The sequence below is a fragment of the Solanum dulcamara genome, chromosome 9 (genome assembly GCF_947179165.1).
Source record: "Solanum dulcamara chromosome 9, daSolDulc1.2, whole genome shotgun sequence".
In the NCBI taxonomy this organism is placed as follows: Eukaryota; Viridiplantae; Streptophyta; class Magnoliopsida; order Solanales; family Solanaceae; genus Solanum; species Solanum dulcamara.
This window is the reverse complement of record NC_077245.1, coordinates 12,546,286-12,563,190: the sequence shown is the minus strand read 5'-3', so window position 1 is coordinate 12,563,190 and position 16,905 is coordinate 12,546,286. Positions and strand designations below refer to the sequence as shown.

The 16,905-nt window shown below is 35.0% G+C and overlaps 1 protein-coding gene and 1 pseudogene across 3 annotated transcripts; both read left to right on the top strand.

Annotated features, from left to right (window-relative positions):
• The first annotated feature begins 1,789 nt into the window (after positions 1-1,789).
• On the top strand, positions 1,790-15,706 carry LOC129902385 (sterol 3-beta-glucosyltransferase UGT80B1). Of its 3 annotated transcripts, none has more exons than XM_055977611.1 (15): positions 1,790-1,903; positions 2,398-3,065; positions 4,896-5,044; positions 5,890-6,132; positions 7,377-7,488; positions 8,949-9,119; positions 11,444-11,507; positions 12,324-12,381; positions 12,474-12,651; positions 12,963-13,093; positions 13,524-13,626; positions 14,266-14,342; positions 14,572-14,619; positions 14,767-14,916; positions 15,077-15,706. In XM_055977611.1, the coding sequence occupies exons 2-15, from the start codon at positions 2,786-2,788 to the stop codon at positions 15,275-15,277; spliced, it is 1,965 nt and encodes a 654-aa protein (XP_055833586.1). In that variant the 5' UTR covers positions 1,790-1,903; positions 2,398-2,785; the 3' UTR covers positions 15,278-15,706. The 3 variants fall into 3 exon arrangements, with proteins under 3 accessions (XP_055833586.1, XP_055833584.1, XP_055833583.1); XM_055977609.1 differs by having other exon boundaries at positions 1,794-2,084; XM_055977608.1 differs by having other exon boundaries at positions 1,794-2,114.
• LOC129904808 (U2 spliceosomal RNA) lies at positions 11,788-11,970 on the top strand (annotated as a pseudogene).
• Positions 15,707-16,905: the final 1,199 nt, after the last annotated feature.

Here is a 16,905-nt window from a genome sequence, read left to right as displayed (position 1 = left end):
GCAGTCACGTTAAAGCAAAATAATAAAAAAACATAGTTAAGCCCACATAACAGTTCATTCACAGCTCATAATGGCTACATTTTTGTCCCCAAAAAATTTTTGCTGTAAATTACTACTATTATACATTCCATTGTCAATTTGTCTCCACTTTTTCAGTATACACAACAAAAAAGTTTTCAAAAATCTCTTTTTGGAATATTACTGGTTCACTAATCCAGAAGAAAATACATTACAAATATAAAATTCTTTGCCAAAATTTAAAAACACAAAAACTGAAAACCAATTTATCATATTTTTACTAAGATACTCTTTCGATATCACAAATTTATGTGAGGTCGTTTCACTTACCAAATACTTTCGGTTCCTTTTTACTTGTTCAATATACTATTTTAGAATGTATAATAATATTTATCCAGTTTATAAAATTATTGAATAATTTATTATAATGTATCTATTTTATTTTTAATATTAAATACTATTTATTTTTCAATATTAGATAACTTGTATGTAATAAGGATGATTTGGTAAAATTACCTCTATCATTTAGTGCTTCTTAATTCCTGTGCCAAGTCAATAATAGACACTTATTATTGTACAAAAGAAGTAATTGTTAGATATTTATGTGACTATAAATCATTTTAGTAAGAATAAAATAAATATTTTAAAATAATTTTTTTTCATATATATATTTTTTAAATTGACTAAAAATGAAATTGAATGATATAAATTGGGGCACGAATATTAGAGGAGTTTTCGTATATAGCTATTCAAAAATATCTTAATTATGTTTCATAGTTATAGTTTGCTAATTACAATTCATAGCTATAGTTATCGTAGCATTTGTATAATTTGCGCAACATTTGTATACGTTTATATAATTCACAGTTTTCGTATAACGTCTGTATATTTCATCATATAATTCATGCACAATATTTATATAATTTGCTATATAATTTGATTCGCACACAACGTTTGTATAAATCGCGCGAATTATACAAAACTCAACTGTATAATCGCGCGAATTATACAAAATTTAAACTAATATTACAGCTAGATATTTGTCACGAGTTATAATTAATTCAAATCATAACTATATTAGCTAATTAATTAGTATATATTTATTTATCTGTATAATTTTTCCTTATTATATTATATTCTGATTTTCACGATCTTTCTGGCATTTCAAGATTCTGACAAGTGCCAGCTTGAACAAAAATATAAATGTAAACATAATTCTATTAAATCGCTGTCAAACAGGTGTGTTATAATTGGTTACTACTGAAATCTACTTCCTTTTCCTATATTTTTTTTTTCAGTCTTTGATTGAATCACAACAATAGAATCAAAGATTTATTTTTGCACCAGCTAATAATTGTTTTTTATTTATTTACTAATTCCCTTTTCCAATTTATTTCCTTATTAAATACAGTAAGAATTAACTATTAAGGGTGTGTTTGGCACAAAGGAAAATATTTTCTTGGAAAAAAATAAATGTCTTACTTATTTTTAATATTTGATAAGTAAATACAAATTTTTATTTTAAAATTATTTATGTGTAATTTAGTAAAATATTATAAGAGTAAGACGGAGCAGGGGTCGGAGTTCAAGCTTGGGATGTGGGTTAGTAGGAAAGAGATAATAAATTTTGGAATGTAGCCATTTTTCTTATTAAAAATAACTTACTATTTTTAAGAAAATATTTTTGAAAGAATTTGAATTACGCAATGTGATAAAAATTAAAAAATATTTTTTGACAGTACCAAACACACCCTCCAAGTCTTGGATTGAACAGAGAAGAGAAAAATCAAGACTTTTTTCATCAGTTTTCAAGAATTGTTTCTGTGATGACCATACTCTTTGGAGTGCTTAATCAATAAGTGTTCCTCCACAACCCAACATAGAAGTGAGGCTTCTTTTATCAACAAACCCACACCATCTTTTTTTTTTCTTTTTGCTTCCCTCCAAAACGTTTTCACCCATAAAACCAAAAATTGCTGCTATTTTTTGTCTCTAGATATTAATAGAATCTCCAACTTCGAACTAGTCTTTCCAATATATAAGACGAAAATTTAAAGTTGAAACAAGTAAAGTTCCTTTCTTGGTGACACCTGGTAGTTGAGTATTCAGTTTCTTTAATTATTGAATCCCCAAAAGGATAAGCCTTTTTGTATCTTCTTGTTTTGTGGGGTTTTTCTTTTTCATTTTTTTAAAAACTTATTTGTTGTTTGTAGTGTTTCTCTTGGTCTTTATAGATAATATAATTAGGGTGTGTATTGTGTGAGTTTCCTGTAGTTGTTATAATTACTAATTCTTTTGAATTTTGTGCTGATTTTAAACAATTGTTCTAGGCGCGCTGTTGACTGTTTGGTTGTGTTTTTTTGTGATTGGTCTTTGCAGACGGCAGATTAGCTTTTCACATTGCTTGTGGTGTAGTTTGGAAAGTTTCAGCTTTAAACTTTGGGGAATACTTCAGTTCCTAGCATCAAGATTTGTTTTTTAATTGTGAGGTTGCTTAATTTTGACTGATTTGGGTGTATGAAAGTGTTCTGCATTTTGGGGTTGCTGGAATTTTGCCATTTCTGAGCAGATTTTGATGCACCCGTTTGTTTATGGATTCTGAGGTTGCTGAATTTTGCAAGTTGTCAGCAGATTTTTATGTTTGTTGCTGAATCTGGAGTTCAATTGAATTTGAGTTCTCTTGATTTGGATTAAAATTGTTTGCAAAGATTGAATTTTTGAACCCTAAGGTGAGTCAGTCAAGTGGTTCTGGAGTTCATCACATGAAATGGATAGTAATGGTCCTAATGGCAATCAGAACACAAGGCATTTGGAAGTACCTAGCAATGCTGATGAACGGTGTGATGCTACTCTTTCCGATGAATTAGATGGCTGGAGAACAAGTACTTCATCACTTGTGGACATTAGGTCTTCAGATGAGCATTCTGATGAGTGTTTGACTCCAGAAATGAAATATCAGAGAACACAGCCACTACAGCCTTCTTTAGTTTTGGAGAGTCCTGAGTCAAATGGTCGGACTTCTAGTGCTCCACCTCGAGCTCGGAGAGGTTAATGCTTTTCAGCTTCCTAAGCTTTTCTCTGTTGATATGCAACACGTTAAGTTTTCTCTTACACTAATAAATTTAGAATAGGAGTCATGGTCCTTGACAAAATGTCATATTGGTAATTATGTAAATGAAAGTTAGAGGAAAAGTATGAGCGAATGCCAAGTGACTTGGATAGTTGGACTTCAGAATGATCCTGTGGGCTTTTTTTGTTTACTTTTTTTGGTTTTTGTTCATAATGCTGTTCACTAGGGTGTAATTTGTTTTTGTGCGACGAGTATGCTAATATAATTCTTCTTTGATTGATAGTGAAACTATTTCTTGTGCTGTATCTTTATTCTATCCGATAAAAAATGAAATCATTTTGTGTATTGATTCTATTTTGGATGACAAAATGGTCTAGGAAACTATCTTATTTATGATGTTAAGCATCATTGTTGTCCTCTAGCTTACAGTTTGATAAATGGAACTATTATTTTCTGTCCCAACAAAATTAGGGCTGGTTCCTCTCCTTTATTAAGTTCTTTCATTACTACTTGTCATCTATAAAATCAACCTAGATGGAGTTCAAATAATCCTATCTAGATAGACATGTAAGCTTAGTTGTGAATGCCTGACTATTAAGGCTTGTCCTATTTTACTCAGCAAATATTATAGAAAAGATGGGAGTAACTTTTCCTGTCATATACCTAAAATAAATAAATAAAAGTTTTCTAGCTCTAAGTTTAAGCTTCATCTTATCCTTATTCTTCACTCATTTTCATCATAACTTTCTGAAGGTTTTTAATAGAACTGTGCCTCATCTTACAGCTCTCTCATTGACCTTTTTCATCTCAAGGTCAGAATTTATCCCCTTTGTTATCTTTATCTGTCTCAGGAAATCCTTGAGCTAATACATCTCTGTACAGCTATCTGTCGAAAGTCTTGCTTCCTCTATCTGTCGAAAGTCTTCCTTGTAATCTACCATCAGCTTGTTGATTGTAGATCAAGTTACTTTAAGGGTCATATATTCTATGAAGAGGCTGAACTTTTTTTGGGGCAGCAGTATCTTGCTCGAGTGTCATGAGCTAAATTATATTCACCTGCTTCTTTTGGTCCAAATGTCACGAATTCTTCCCAGTGCTCTATATTGGCATGTTTCACCCCTACAGCTACTAAGAAAAACCAACGCATCAACGAAATTAATGACAAACAAAACAAACATAGTTTTTTGAGGATAGGGTTTGACAGACAAAGATGTCAACCCAAGTTACTAAAGGATGGAACCATGATTTAACACCAAACATGAAAAATATTAAATATCCAAAAGCCTCCAGAGTACTAACTTTAACTGCTCCTTCTCCATACAAGAGAGAAAAATGCTTTTGCTCACAGTTTCTTCTGTGCTTTCCTCAAAGCCAAGGTACATTATAGACTTTCTACTATGTCGCTTCTCACATCATCTCCACTTTCCTCCCTCCAAACCAAAAGCTATCTCCTGTATCACATTTACTATATTCTGCCAGTAGGCTGTAGTGCTGACAATGATTTCATGTCTAGAGTGGCAAAATACTCATGAATGAAACTTGGAAACCTCTGAGTATTGTTTTTTTGAAAATTTAGTAGTAAGAAATATTGATTGGGTCTTCTTTAAGCAATTGAAGCAAATCGTTGCTGCATATGATTCTTTGTTTTTTCTTTTCTTTTCTCTTCTCTTTTCCATACTTTCTTCAGGAGGGCTTAGACATTTATTTCTCTAGTGATGGGACAAAGCTGACTGTTGTGGTTTACTGGATTAAATGTATTTCTTTCTCATACAAGACTTTTGCAATTTGTTTTTTGTTCAACTTGTAGGTTTGGAGCACTGCATTACTGCACCTGTGACTATTCACAGAAGTCTTTTCCTTGAAGGCCAGGATATGGCATTTTCAAGATCTTTGACTGAGAGGAGGGATAGTCCTAGACATAATCAAATATTGGATAGACTTTCTGAACGTGGAAAGGTAAATTTTGGACAAGTTATTAGTGTCTCCAGCTTTGAAGTGCCTATTATCTGACAACCATTTGTGTTGTGCTTTGCTGTGAGATTCTATAATAGTCAACATGATGTAAGAGTTGAAGAGAATTACACTAGTCTTGATTACGATATGCATGTCAATGTGTCAAAAGTTGTTGCAACTTGTTAGAGTTTAATCTTTTGTCCTTGACACTAGTGTTGGCTTGAATTTAGTTGATTGTAAACTTGAAGCATGGAAAGCTCCTTCATTGTTGGAGAGTGATAACGAGTAGAAAAGCTGATATGGGAAGTGAAAAGTGTACTGAATAATGAGACTGCTTGTTATCTGAATAAATATGATTTACCCAAACCATTAAAACATAAAAGAATCATAGAACGCTGAGATTTACGTTTTCAAATGATGGTTACTGTTAACTGATGGAGTCGATATGTATGTTGTAGGGCTCTGCTGAGTCAAGTTGCAATTTAATAAGTGGCTGAAAGAAAACCACCCTCTTCAATAAAGTCAAACTTTTGTGCACATAATCACACACATCCGTCCTGATTCACTGCTTCATACATTAGGTTGTCCATGTGTGTATATGAACAAGTAGCAGCTAATTGAACAGGCTAAGAATTCTAAGTATCTTCCTATGTAAATGTGGACTATGGAGGCCCAGGACTGCCCCTCTGCAGAGTCTGAAAGAGCCACCACGAATTTCTTATATGTGTTTTTTTACTTAATGCATCTGATAAATGATATACCTTTTCATTTTCTTGCTGTTAAGTTGCCGATTCCTTGTTATTTGTTTACAATTTTCTCATATTTCATTCCGTTCTTAACGTCACCAGCAAAAGCTCATTGTGGAGCTGGTAAGGATTCAAAGGAATGGAACAGTGGAGGTTGACCTTACTAAGAGTACACCTGAAACTTCTGAATTGTTGGAGCTGCGATCTGTTGAAGGACTCAGTCCTACTGTAGACAGGATTATCACGGATTTTAATAAGTCAGTTCCAAAGTTGAAAATTGCGGTGCTTGTTGTTGGAACCAGGGGAGATGTTCAACCATTTTTGGCTATGGCCAATAGACTTCAGGCATGTTGGGAGTTCTAAATCACCATGTTTATAACTGTACTGGTCATATATGTTGTGTCTTTTTTTCTTGACCATCTATTCTTGCCTTTATGATTATATCACTGCATTCTATGTTTTTCAGCATCCTTTACAGAAATAACCCAAATTTCAGCTTTGATTGACACTTTGTTGGAGAGGTCTGTTAGATGGACTTCTAAGTTCTATTTTACTGGACTTAGTTTCTCCACTTTTCCAGTCTTTTTAGTCACCAACTTTTAAAATTGATTTAAGGTTGAGATGCTGTTAGGTAAAAGGATTAGATTGGCTTGCCTTGGACCTGGGTTAACCAATTGAGATTTCATTTGATTATATGTTAACGGAGATAACTTTTAGAGTTGAACTTGGACCTACATGGTTGAAGCAAGTATTAAAAACAAAGGTCACTTGGACCTTGCAATTACTATGCGCAATGAAAATTCTGTTTGCTTGAGAGCTGAAGACTTTTGTTGCTTGACTGGTAAAACATTCTAAATATGCTCTTTCCAGTGTGGATACCATCGGATTTAGAGCCCGTTTGGATTGGCTTTAAGTTGGTCAAAACCAACTTAAAGCCCCTTTTCAGCTTTTGGACGTGTTTGCCTAATGCTAACTTTAAGCCAGAAAGTTCTTAAAGTCAGTCAAAAATGAAAAGTTAGGATTCCTAACTTTTTTTTTGTTAAGTGCTTAAAGTCATTTTCTTTGACCATGGAAATTACTTTTATATCCCTTATATTTTAACTAAATTCCCAAACTACCCTTTTTATTCTTTTAACCCAAAAATTCACATAATTTTCCTCATTTAAGCACTTTTATCCAAACACTCAACTGCTTATTTATAAATATAACTTTCAGTACTTTAAACTTCTAAAAGCACTTCATACATAAAAGTTACTTTTTTTAAGCCCATCCAAACGGGCTCTTAGTTTCTTTTCCCGTCTAGGGTTGGATTAGCTTTATTTCTTGGTGTTGGCCTCTTCTGGTGCACAATTACTTATTTGTTTATTCTTTAATATTGTCATCATTTTTTATTATATTTCAACTATAGATTTTGCGTTTCCATCTTGCTAGTAGTAGTTTATCTCTTTATGTACGTTTTTTTTTCACTCACTGGCTGTAGAATTTTGTTGGTGTTTCTCACCTTAATATCTTCGTATTTTGGTTGAGAAATTGTTCATGTATTGAGTTAATAGTTTTTTCATTTTCTAATCAGTTTTATGCATTGACAGGTGTTTGGTCATCGTGTCAGGCTGGCAACTCATTCTAACTTCCGCGATTTTGTCAAATCAGCAGGCATAGACTTCTACCCATTGGGCGGTGATCCTCGGATATTGGCAGGATGTAAGAGGTCTTTGGCATGCTTCTTTGTTTTTTTGTTCTTGTTATTGTCTATGTTATGTGTACTCTGCTATGGCCGCCTGGGTGGGGGGTAAGTATCCGGTATGAGTAGACAGTTTCTGCAATTTTTGGGGTGTGTTTCAAAGAATCCGCATAAAGTTCTCACACCTGTTTCACACATGTTTGGCTCAAGTACATTTAGGTAAATGAAGGATTCATATAGCATAGATTTTACTACCTATGCCTGTGGTAATGATATGTGCTTGGCCTAGAGAAGAAAAATATCTCTGCATATGAGGTTGAGTATTAAAGCCCTAAACTAACTTTACCTTATAAAAAAATAGTACAGACCTAAACTAAATAAATAAGTGTCCCATGTCTAACATGTTAGTGAGGTGGTCCTTAATATTTCATGTCAACTTGGACGGTGGTAAATTGATTTTGAGAGCTTTCTCCTTACTAGGGAATAGGGATATTAAGATTTGAGGGGTCGTTTGGTTGGAAACAAGTTATCCCAGGATTAATTATCCGAAGATGGATTTTGGGCGTAAATCGACCTCAAAAACTAGCTCATGAGGTTAGAATTGTAAGGATACTGCATCCTATACTTCCAACCAATGTAGAACACTCTAAATCCCCTCCTTCCTGCATGCCCAAGACTAGACAAAGCATGGATATCATAACATAGGGACCTACATTAGGTAACACAACAATGATGATGGGTCTGGCTCTAATTAGTGTTATCAAAATTAAAACACGCAAAAAGTCTCTAAGATTCGTTGGGGATTTAAGCGCAAATAAAGTGGGTTTTAATGAAAAAAGCACAAAGGGAGAAAAAAATGCAAACATGTGTTTAGTCCAAGACTAAAAATTATAAGCATGAATGAATGACAAATATATGAAGAAAGAAATTGAAAAAAATAATATGATAAAGTAAAATATTAATTGTTTCTCATTGGCAAGAAAAAGTATGTCTTAGAACCTTGGTGACAACATAATTGCACATTAAATAAGGTGAAATGCTTTTTGAGCCTCGCTTCAGGGCTTTAGTGCGCCTTGGACAACACTGGCTCTAATACCAAGTTAAGTAGATGGGCTTAGGCCTAACTCAATCTCAAAAGTTAGCTCATGCAGTAAGGGTTGCCCCAATCACAAGGAGACTATAGCCACACTCCCAACCAATGAGGAACACTAGCATAATCCTATGAGCAATCGCGGTTATATTAAGCTTCTGTTTTTCTTTTAGTTACTTAATGCACAGTTTGGAAATTTCGCTTAAAATTTTGGAAACTTTTCAACATACGTAACAGTCAAGTTTGTACTGGAATCTAGTATGAAATAAGTGGCTCATTCAGATACCTGTACAAGTAAAATAGAAGTTTGTGACATGGTAATATGGAATTCCTGTTTGCTGATAAAATCGCTTAATATGGACTAAGTTTCTATGTTCTCTGGGATTGCAGATATGGCCAGGAACAAAGGTCTCATTCCTTCTGGACCAGGAGAGATATCTATACAACGAAAGCAGCTAAAGGCTATAATTGAATCTCTTCTTCCAGCTTGCACTGAGCCAGATACTGAAACTGGTGAACCTTTCAAAGCACAAGCGATTATTGCAAATCCTCCTGCTTATGGTGAGTTCGGAAAGAATCTCTGTACTCACCACTCATTTCACCCTTTTGCTATCTGGAGATCTTATTCATGTTTGGTCCATGATTTATCACATGGAGTTGTAATATCATTGCTTGTTCTCTGAAAGATATATTTCTGTCTTCTCTTGGGGTTCAGGGGGTGGTGGTGGTCTTTCATTCAGATGTTTGATTCCAAATCTGCCATCATAGGAAACATATGTTTTGACTAAATTAGAAAGATATAATGTGAGATACTATAAGTAGAGGAGCTATTATTTTGTGGGATGGTCTCTTAGTTGTATTGTGGAATTTATTTTAGAAAGGTTAACATGAAGACAATAAATTATGAAATTAAATAAACATATTAGTGTGTATGAAAGTGAGGGATAGGTCACTGTAAGCTCTGGACACAAGAATCTCAAAGATAACCTTGAATCATACTCATGTTAGAATCGCTTGAAATGTCTTTGGCCAAATAACTCTGTTTACTTACTACGAGTTTAATCTCATTTGGCACTTCTAATGTGGTGACCAGAAGCTATCTGGATTTGACCTTGGGAGGAGTTCAGTTTGTAAAGCTACTCCACCGCCTTAGCTGAGTCTGACTGTTCAGATGTTTACATATTTAATCGCGCACTGCCTTCACAGTGCTCCTCTGCTTCTTTCCAATCAGAGTAGTGTGTGCTCTTGTCTGTAGATTGACTTGTTGTCGTCTCTAGATATAGACTTATGTCAAGAAGTTGGGTTATTGGCCTATAAAGAAATCCACCTGGATTGTAATTTCTGTATCAAATTCACGAGCTGTATTAAACTGCTTCGAACAAGCAAAAAGCCCTTCAAACTAAAATACTTAATTTATCTCCTTTGAGTAATCCCAAAATGTTGTCATACCATGCATCTTTATTTTGGGAGAAGTCATTAGCTAAATATCTGGAGGTGTGTATTCTGCACAACTTTGGCTAGTTGCATATTGGTGAGGGTTTAGTAATTACAGCACAAGGAGTTTACAGATTCCATTCTTTTGGAAAATCATTGAAAACGGAGAGCTTAGAAGGAAGAAGACTTAATCTTGAGCTTGTGCTCTCTAAATAAATGTCAAATAAAATACAGGGAAAAAGGACAAATATACCCCCGAACTATCATAAATGGTATCTAAATACCCTTCATTATACTTTTAGTACGCTGATGCACTTACCGTCCAAGTTTTGGGGCGTATATACCCTTTCTACTAACGGCGGGACACGTGTCTTCCATCTAAAACACCTACTCGAAATTTATTAAATTTTCATCCATAATTAAAAGACCCACCCAAATTAATTAGAAAACCCACCCAAATAACATAATACCCACACCCAAATTATAACCCAAAACACCAAAACACTTCTCCGATCTTCTTCGTTTGTCATCCACCGACTTATGATCAAGTTCTGCTCATTTCTGGCCAAGTTCTTAATTTCAGTTAAAGTCTAGCAATTCAAACATACATAACCCATCCGCCGTCGAAGCACCAGATCTATGTCCGCTTCCGTCGTAATGTTGAAGCATCAGGTAATGTCCGCTTCCGTCATCGCGGCCCCTGGTGGAGCAGCAACAGATCTATGATACTCCCGTAACATTTCTTACGATATGATACTGCTTCTTACAATCATGAATCAAATAAATGTTATCCCTTCTACTCGATCGAAAACACTGAACTTGTTATGGAATTTGCAATTGCTAACAAAAATTCATCTTGGTCTGTTTACAAGAGAATTGAGGATTAAAATGGGTTGACGAAAGAGGAGATGGTGAAGATTTTTAATGACAGGGCCGTAGAGGAAGAGGAAAAAACAGAGGAGGAAGTGTTTTGGGTTATAATTTGGTTGTGGGTATTATGTTATTTGGGTGGGTTTTCTAATTAATCCGGGTGGGTCTTTTAATTATGGGTGAAAATTTTAATAAATTTCGAGTAGGTGTTTTAGATGGGAAACACATGTCCCGCCGTTAGTAAAAAGGGTATATACACCCCAAAACTTGGACGGTAAGGGCATCAGCGTACTAAAAGTATAACGAAGGATATTTAGATACCATTTACGATAGTTCGGGGGTATATTTGTCCTTTTTCCCTAAAATATAAACTGCTTTATATGGTTTTCCTCAATGGTCCCCAAAACAATATTCATTTTTATGCTTTCTTGGTCTTTATAGACTCCTTGTATCATAGATAGTTCTTCATTGTACAGATTTCAGCTACCTCTTGGTCAATAACATTTACTTATCAAAATTAGTCAACAGGGTGCTATTTAGTCCAAGTCAACTTATAAGCATTGTTTTATATTTTTGGACAGGACATGCACACGTTGCTGAAGCTCTTGGGGTACCCCTCCACATCTTCTTCACAATGCCCTGGACGTAAGCTCTGATTGACCCTTTCTTTGTTATATTGGAAATTTTGTATTGACAATTGAACAAGTGGATGCACCTGCAATTGCTGTCTTGGTCAATATGCGGCCTTGTAAAGTCCATTCCTCTTATAAATCATTGATGAAACAAAATAGCGCTATTTGATTTCTATTTTTATTTTTTTAAGTTTCCTCTTTGAGAAAAGCCAATATGTAATAGGTGGTTGTTCTTCACTATGTGAGTGATTTTTGGATTTGATGTTGAATACACCATTATAAGATGGCTTTTGATACCTTACTCGGCCTTTTGGTTAAGATCAACTGTAGTATTTGTTCTTACCAGCGATACATGGACCACTGGTCCACATGATATCAACCATATGGCGTTTGATTCAAAAAATTGAAAAACAGTTTTTGCAAAATTCTTCAAGTTACAAGAACTACACCATAGAAAAGTATGAGTTTTGCTACTTTATTTTGAGGAGTTTGTGTTGGAACACAATTTTTTGAAAAGACTCAAACTTTTCTTTGGTGGAGCTGCGTTGAACACAATTTTTGCTGAAACTTGAAAAACTTTTTGCAGAAACTGCTTTTCAATATTTCGAATCAAACACCTAAGTTTGTGACATACAAAGATAAGATGCAAGTGCCAAATTTCTGGAGTAGTTGTTTCTTCTGAATTAGGAAGTTTATAGATCAATTGGAAGAACGATTATGCACATAGAATATAATGTGACTCAGTTGCTGAGTTCAATGTCATTCTTCATTAGATTCTCCCATTTAATATTTTCAACAAGGTATCTTCTCACACTTTGTCAATAGACAGGCCAACTTATGAATTTCCTCACCCATTGGCTCGTGTACCTCAAACTGCTGCGTATTGGGTATGTTATCAGTTTCTTCTTCTGAAAAATATTTTTCCAAGTAATGCTTCTGATTCATGTTAAAACTCTATAGTCTCTTCTGCACATTCCAGCTTTCCTACATAGTCGTGGATTTACTGATCTGGTGGGGCATAAGAGGTTACATCAACGAGTTTAGGAAAAAGAAGCTAAACCTTCCTCCTATCGCCTACTTCAGTACGTACCACGGATCAATTTCTCACTTCCCAACTGGCTACATCTGGAGTCCACATGTTGTGCCAAAGCCTAAAGGTATATATCAGATCCTCAATGGTATCTGGATGCTTGTTAGTATTGGTCATTTCCACTTCTCTTGTTGAAGCAAAACTAATGACTTATAAATGTCAAAATGAATGGTTTTCTATTCTTGTGGAGTATTTCTATGATAGTCTCTCTTCCTTCACTCCCATTAATCCCCTCTCCCCATCCCTGAATTTATGTAAATATTTTTTCTTCTTTTTCTAGCTCTATTTCACCCATTGGCTTAGTAATAATGTGTGCTCATACTATCAATCGACTTGATTTATCATATAAAATATTGATGAAATTTCATTAATTTGCAGATTGGGGCTCTTTGGTTGATGTTGTTGGTTATTGCTTCTTAAACCTTGGGAGTAACTACCAACCTCCTGAAGAATTTACCAAGTGGATCCAAAATGGGTCTAAACCTGTATATATTGGGTTTGGGAGCATGGTAAGGTTTTATACTATAAACTCCCAGAAGTCTTAGAAGTATCAGATGATCCTTTATCCCACTCAGCCACTCTTGCAAGACATCTCCAGTCTGATTCCTTGAATAATTTAGAAGCAGCTTATTTCTAGGTTTATTACTGTAGGTGGAATTATTGGTTTTCTACTGGCAATCTAGTGAGAGTATCAGTTTCTGAATGGTCCAATTTGTACTTGATAAATTGCTTCAATTAGTGGATGTGGACCAGCTTCTATCAATCTAAATGCACTTTAGTCTCACTCAACTTTAATTGTTAAATAGATCTGTAAGGTGGCTGTGCTTTGTGTCAATTAAGATCTAAGCAATCTGATCTATTATTATGACTTTGGTCTCCTACTTCACTTTTGTTTTTGATGAGGTCCAACTTGTTAATTCTTTGTGTTCTGTTCTTTAGCCTCTTGAAGATTCCATTAAAACTACAGATATAATTTTGGAGGCACTAAAGAATTCTGGGCAGAGGGGAATTCTTGACCGAGGTTGGGGAGATCTTGGTACTTGTAAGTTCTCTCATCCTTTGCATTTTTTGTTCATCTTATTACATTCTACATGGTTCTGATTGACCATAACAATGATCATATGTAGGTTGCAAAACAAAGCTAAATTTTTTGAAGAAAGAAAAAGATATAGGCATCAACTCTCCTAATTTATCGCGTATGGCATATTGAAGCTCTAGTGCTCTACTATGTGTTCACTGGAAGGGTCAAGACCTGGATGAACCTCAAAAATACCATTAGAAGAACCTTGGAGGGGATGGTCTATTAAATAAAATTCTCTATTAAGTTATTTAACTGGCATAATAAGTCTCCCTTAGCTTCCTCTTTGGCCTTCCCCCAACCTCCAACATACAACCAAAAAACCAATTCCAAATGCCAATTACTTCCTTGAGAAATATGAGGCCTAGGATGGTGGTATGGAGTTGGGGTCACAACAACATAAAGATTAAGTGGATAGATCAAGAGAACAGTTTATTTGTCATTATATTACTGGTTGGACGCTATATACACAAGTGCACTTTGGTAGTATTGGTAAATAATGTGGATTCTTCCATTCATTTGTAATTGGATTGCATGTGAGAATATTCTAACACCAAGAAACATCTTCTCTTGTTTTTTTTTCCTCCTCTTATTCTGTTCCAGTTCAAGAGATCCCTGAAAATGTTTTTCTTCTTGCGGAGTGCCCTCATGATTGGCTTTTTCCTCAATGCTCAGCTGTGGTGAGTACCATTGCTTTACAATTTACTCCTACGGTCCTACCTACTCATTTTATATAGCTTTTGAATGCTTTTCTGGATAGCAGACTGGGAGATGGGATCGGTTCTGATAAACTAATGGTCAATGGTTGGTTATTAGGGATTTTGCAAACTCTAGTATAACAGTCTTTCTATGTCTGGATATTGAAAAATATTATCTTCTGATGTGCTTGTGGGAAATACCTGCTTGCAGGTTCATCACGGTGGCGCTGGAACCACAGCCGTGGGACTACGTGCTGGGGTAATGTTCTTTCCCGATCTCATATCAGTAGTATTATTTTAAATGGCTAGGCATAGATGTCAATCAGATTTTACTGGATCTTTTGCTCTTTGAGTTATATTGAAAGCTCAGATGGTCTTATGCAATGTCTGCAATCTTTTAATCCAGTGTCCAACAACTATAATACCATTCTTCGGTGATCAATTCTTTTGGGGCGATAGAATTCATCAAAAGGGTCTGGGACCTGCCCCAATTCCTATTGAACAGCTTAGTGTGGAAGGACTCTCTGATGCTATAACATTTATGCTCCAGCCTGATGTAAGTGTCTATGCATCTCCCTACCTAATGACATACTCCAACATACTGATCTGTCACTGCAGAACACAAACGTGTTCTGGAAATGCTCGTTACAGACTTTGCTGGCTATGATTTTTTTTTAAATTTCTACATGGAATCTGATGAAAAATTGCTTATACAGGTGAAATCCCGAGTAATGGAACTAGCTGTATTATTAGAGAACGAAGATGGTGTTGCAGGTGCAGTTGATGCTTTCCACCGGCATTTGCCTTCAGAAATGCCCTTGCCAACCCCGCCTCCTCAGGATATCGATGGTCCAAATCCATTACAGTGGATTTTTACAAGGATTGGAAAAATCTGTTGCCTGCCTTGTGGTTCTTAGCTCAGAGACTGCATTTATGGAATAGTATAGTTTATGTTATTGCATATTTTATTTATTAATTGGTTGTATCGATTCAGCATATCATTCTTTTTTTTGGCTTGAAGGAGAGCCTTGGAGAAACTAATAAAGTAGCTGTCACGTGATCAGGAGGTCACAGGTTTAAGCCTTGGAAACAGCCTTTGGCAGAAATGCAAGGTAAGGCTGCGTACAATAGACCCTTGTGGTCGGGCCTTTCCCTGAACCCTACGGATAGCGGGAGCTTAGTGCACCGGGCTGCCCCATTATTTTTTTTGGCTTGTAAAGAAATAAAGCAAGTTACATGGTAAAGCTTTATATACATATTTATTAGGTTTTACATACTGATACTTGTAAGTTGTAATAACACCATGCTCTTGGTTTTTGGGTGAATGTTCTCTTTTTTCTTTTTTCCTTCTATTTATATTTTTGTATAAATACAAGTGTAGTTTTTTTTTATCACATGTGTCATTTACTAATTTGTTAATTTTACACGTCATCAGCAATTGTTAACTTGATCTTGGTGGTGGTTCTGCCCAAATAGCATATACAATCTCAAAGGAACAATTTGCAAAGGCTCCTAAAAATGAGGATGGAGAACCCTATATGTTTTCCACATGATATTCGGTACTCGCTTTGTAGGGTTGGAGCCACAATAATAGTTACGAGTTTGACATGAATATCAGGTAATTTTGGCTCAGACTCGGTATATATATATGTGTACAGTGACCGCTTTGCAGGGATGAAGTCACAATGGTGATTATTTGGCTCAAACTATATATTTACATTAAAAAATTTATTTAATATGTTATTCACTAAGCAAAAAGATTATGGTCCAAAACTAATAAACTAAAAATTCTGACTATGCCTGTGTTGTTTTGAAGCCTCAACTAATCTAGATTTGTGTCGCATAAGATCTATTAAAGGGGAAAGTGCAACTTATAGTAATTGAGGGAAGGGTTGCTATAGTGGCAAGGGTGAACTTTAGTTTATGATTAGATGGTCGATTCTAAACAAAGCTATAGGGGTTACCACTTGACCTTCCTCCGACTTAATTATGATTGATAGCCTATTTAAGGTTTCAAACTTAATAGTGCCAACTAACATGAGGATAATTGGCTTGTTGTGGGGCTTAATTCAACACCTTATGGCACGAGCTGACACCTAGTCATGCACCATATATGTGTCCGCATTCCCGTCTCTTTTATTCTGATTCATGTTTTTTTTTGTCTATTTGATTCATTCGGGGAGGGATTGAGCTTCAAGAAAAACTAGTAATTGTATATAATTAGATAAAATCACATATATAGTAATTAGTAATAAATATGTTTATTAATTCTTTCAATTATACAAAATGAACTCCAGATCTCTATTGAATAATCCGCCTTGCTATATAGTTATGATCATATAAATGGGGCAACATAAACATATTACTTTGGTATATAATTGTATCATCAACTTTTGTCTACAAATTTAGTTATAAGCTAAGTTTGGTGTTCAATTTTGCATTGTAGGTTGGCATTAGTGATACAAAATTTCCATTTGCTCTAGCAAAGCCAATTCAGTACTTAACTGCAGCTAAGTTGCTAGCCAGACAAATACAGCAAATATAA

What these genes read in the sequence shown, in the direction of transcription:
- LOC129902385 (XM_055977611.1), top strand. Translation starts at nt 2,786, where the DNA reads ATGGATAGTAATGGTCCTAATGGCAATCAGAACACAAGGCATTTGGAA. An exon ending in CTCAAACTGCTGCGTATTGG is followed by an intron (nt 12,382 to 12,473) that starts GTATGTTATCAG and finishes TGCACATTCCAG; the next exon opens with CTTTCCTACATAGTCGTGGA. An exon ending in CATTTATGCTCCAGCCTGAT is followed by an intron (nt 14,917 to 15,076) that starts GTAAGTGTCTAT and finishes TTGCTTATACAG; the next exon opens with GTGAAATCCCGAGTAATGGA.